Source organism: Ammospiza caudacuta, unplaced genomic scaffold, assembly GCF_027887145.1.
Source record: "Ammospiza caudacuta isolate bAmmCau1 unplaced genomic scaffold, bAmmCau1.pri scaffold_61, whole genome shotgun sequence".
NCBI classification, from domain to species: Eukaryota; Metazoa; Chordata; class Aves; order Passeriformes; family Passerellidae; genus Ammospiza; species Ammospiza caudacuta.
The window spans coordinates 1101041-1103703 of NW_026683129.1; the positions used below are offsets into that span (position 1 = coordinate 1101041).

Sequence of the window (2663 nt, forward strand, 5' to 3'; positions counted from 1 at the left end):
GGCTCTGCCTGCAGGCACTGAGGGGACAGGAGCCAGGCAGAGACAGGCTGAAGGCAATCAGGATTGGGAAGACATTGAGCTGAGACTTCACCTGGGGAAACATCTTCACAGCCCTGTGCATGGTGAGTGTGTGGGTGCAGGGCAATGTCCCCTGTGCTCCTGGAGGGATCTCCTGAAGCCAGCACACCCCACAGCCTGGGGGATGTGTCAGGAGGACTCTCTCAGTTTCTCTGTGGCACAGGAGGAGGAGGAGGAGGATGTGATGCAGAGCAGAGCTGCCCTGGGCACCGTCAGAGGGAGAGGGCAGGACGGCTCCTGCTGCCAGGGACGGCTGCAGGGGCTTAAGCTGGGGCTGCATCCAGGGCTGCCCAGGGCTGTCCTGCAGAGCAGCTCCTGCAGCCCTCAGGGCTCTTGGCCAGCCCAGGGCATGTGCCACCTGCCAGGGGCAGCTCCCAGCCTGCCTGGCATCTCCCCATGGACGCTGCAGGGGAGAAGTTGGAGGTGGAAGGAGCCACCCCCATCAGGGCAGATTCCTCCTGCTCTGGAGATGGTGCTGCATGGCCAGGGCTTCTCTCAGCTTTCTCCTAAAGGGAAGGGAAAGGGGCTCTCAATTTTGGCTGTGTCACTGAGACTCCTGCACTGTCAGCCTGGGCATCAGCAGATGTGCCTCAGATCTCCCTCAGAAAGTGCCTCCTCAGCCTCCTCTCCCTACAGACAGCAGCAGCAGCAGCTTGGCTTGCAGCATCTCTGTTTGTCTGGCTTGCCCTTAAGGCCCTGCTGCCACGGAGATGCCCCTGGGAAGTGCCCTGTGATGGGAGGGGTCTGCAGGGCAGAGCTGAGCCCCCAAGGCTTGGCTGGGCTCTGGCAGCACTGGCAGGGACAAGGCTTGGATAGAGAGGAACAGCTCCAAGTAGGCAAAGTTACAGGCAGCAGAGAGCCAGACGCATCCTTGGTATCCCTTTCTGTTCAGGTGCACTGGGAAAGAGAGACGGACTTAGAGAAATTGACTTTGAAACTGGAGTCTTTAGAAACTCCACTTTTGTTTTTAAACATGTTTAAAATTTCATCACCCTGAAATAAGAGGAGATGTAATAGGCATAGGGCACCTGTGTGGGAACAGTAGGTCTGACTGCACTGGGGCACAGAGAGACCTGCTTTGCCTTTTGGGCTTCCCCGGGGTTCAGGCTGAGAGCAATGCTGAAGATGAGGAAGGAACTCAAAAGCATAAACCAAATCAAAAATAAAAAATGCTTAGTGAAATTCCCCCACAGATAGAAAAGTAGTTTTGAGGGAATTCCTAAAATAACCTCATAGGATTGACTCAAAGCACTTGTCAATGTCTTCTTTCAACAGTCCACCATGGCCAGAGTGAAAAAATGTCCAACAGCAGCTCCATCAGGCACTTCCTCCTGCTGGCATTGGCAGACACGCAGCAGCTGCAGCTCCTGCACTTCTGCCTCTTGCTGGGCATCTCCCTGGCTGCCCTCCTGGGCAACGGCCTCATCATCAGTGCCGTAGCCTGTGGCAACCACCTGCACACGCCCATGTTCTTCTTCCTGCTCAACCTGGCCCTCAGCGACCTGGGCTCCATCTGCACCACTGTCCCCAAAGCCATGCACAATTCCCTCTGGAACACCAGGGACATCTCCTACACTGGATGTGCTGCACAGCTCTTTTTCATAATGTTCTTCCTCTCAGCACAGTATTTCCTCCTGACCATCATGTGCTACGACCGCTACGTGTCCATCTGCAAACCCCTGCACTACGGGACCCTCCTGGGCAGCAGAGCTTGTGCCCACGTGGCAGCAGCTGCCTGGGCCAGTGCCTTTCTCAATGCTCTCATGCACACAGCCAATGCATTTTCCCTGCCCCTGTGCCATGGCAATGCCCTGGGCCAGTTCTTCTGTGAAATGCCTCAGATCCTCAAACTGTCCTGCTCCAAATCCTACCTCAGGGAAATTGAGGTTTCTCTTTTCTCTATCTCTGTAGCTGTAGGTTGTTTTGTTTTCATTGCTTTCTCCTATGTGCAGATATTCAGGGCTGTGCTGAGGATCCCCTCTGAGCAGGGACGGCACAAAGCCTTTTTCACCTGCCTCCCTCACCTGGCTGTGGTCTCCCTGTTTCTTAGCACTGGCTTTTTTGCCTACCTGAAGCCCCCCTCCATGTCCTCCCCATCCCTGGATCTGGTGGTGTCAGTTCTGTACTCGGTGGTTCCTCCAGTCTTGAACCCCCTCATCTACAGCCTGAGGAACCAGGAGCTCAAGGCTACAGTGTGGAGACTGATGACTGGATGGTTTCAGAAACATTAAATGGCTGGCCAGATTCTGCAAATAATCTATAATAAAAGTCATCTTGGATAGTTCTGTTGATTTGGGTTTTTTTCCCCTCTGTTTTAGTTTTTATTATTGTCTCTAAATCTAGGCTTTTCTTTATTCCATTTCTCATTTTCTTTCTCTTAAATTGTCCTGTGGCCCCAGACTTGTCAAGGAGTAGCTGTGCTTTTAGTGACTGTAAATGAACGAAAGGCTCTCCCAGCAAAGTTTTAACTACAGATGCCCCTTCTGTTGCCTTGTCTGGAGCTGCAGCAGCAATGTCTGTGTGCAGAGCTGGGGGCAGATCAGCGCTGGCCCAGCAGCTGTGCCCAGCAGCAGCAGCACTTGGTG

General features: G+C 53.7%; 1 protein-coding gene across 1 annotated transcript; it reads left to right on the top strand.

The window, feature by feature from the left end:
* LOC131571908 (olfactory receptor 14J1-like) lies at positions 1-2309 on the top strand. Its single transcript, XM_058824658.1, has 2 exons — positions 1-122; positions 1354-2309. The coding sequence occupies exon 2, from the start codon at positions 1377-1379 to the stop codon at positions 2307-2309; it is 933 nt and encodes a 310-aa protein (XP_058680641.1). The 5' UTR covers positions 1-122; positions 1354-1376.
* Positions 2310-2663: the final 354 nt, after the last annotated feature.

What these genes read in the sequence shown, in the direction of transcription:
- LOC131571908 (XM_058824658.1), top strand. Translation starts at nt 1,377, where the DNA reads ATGTCCAACAGCAGCTCCATCAGGCACTTCCTCCTGCTGGCATTGGCA.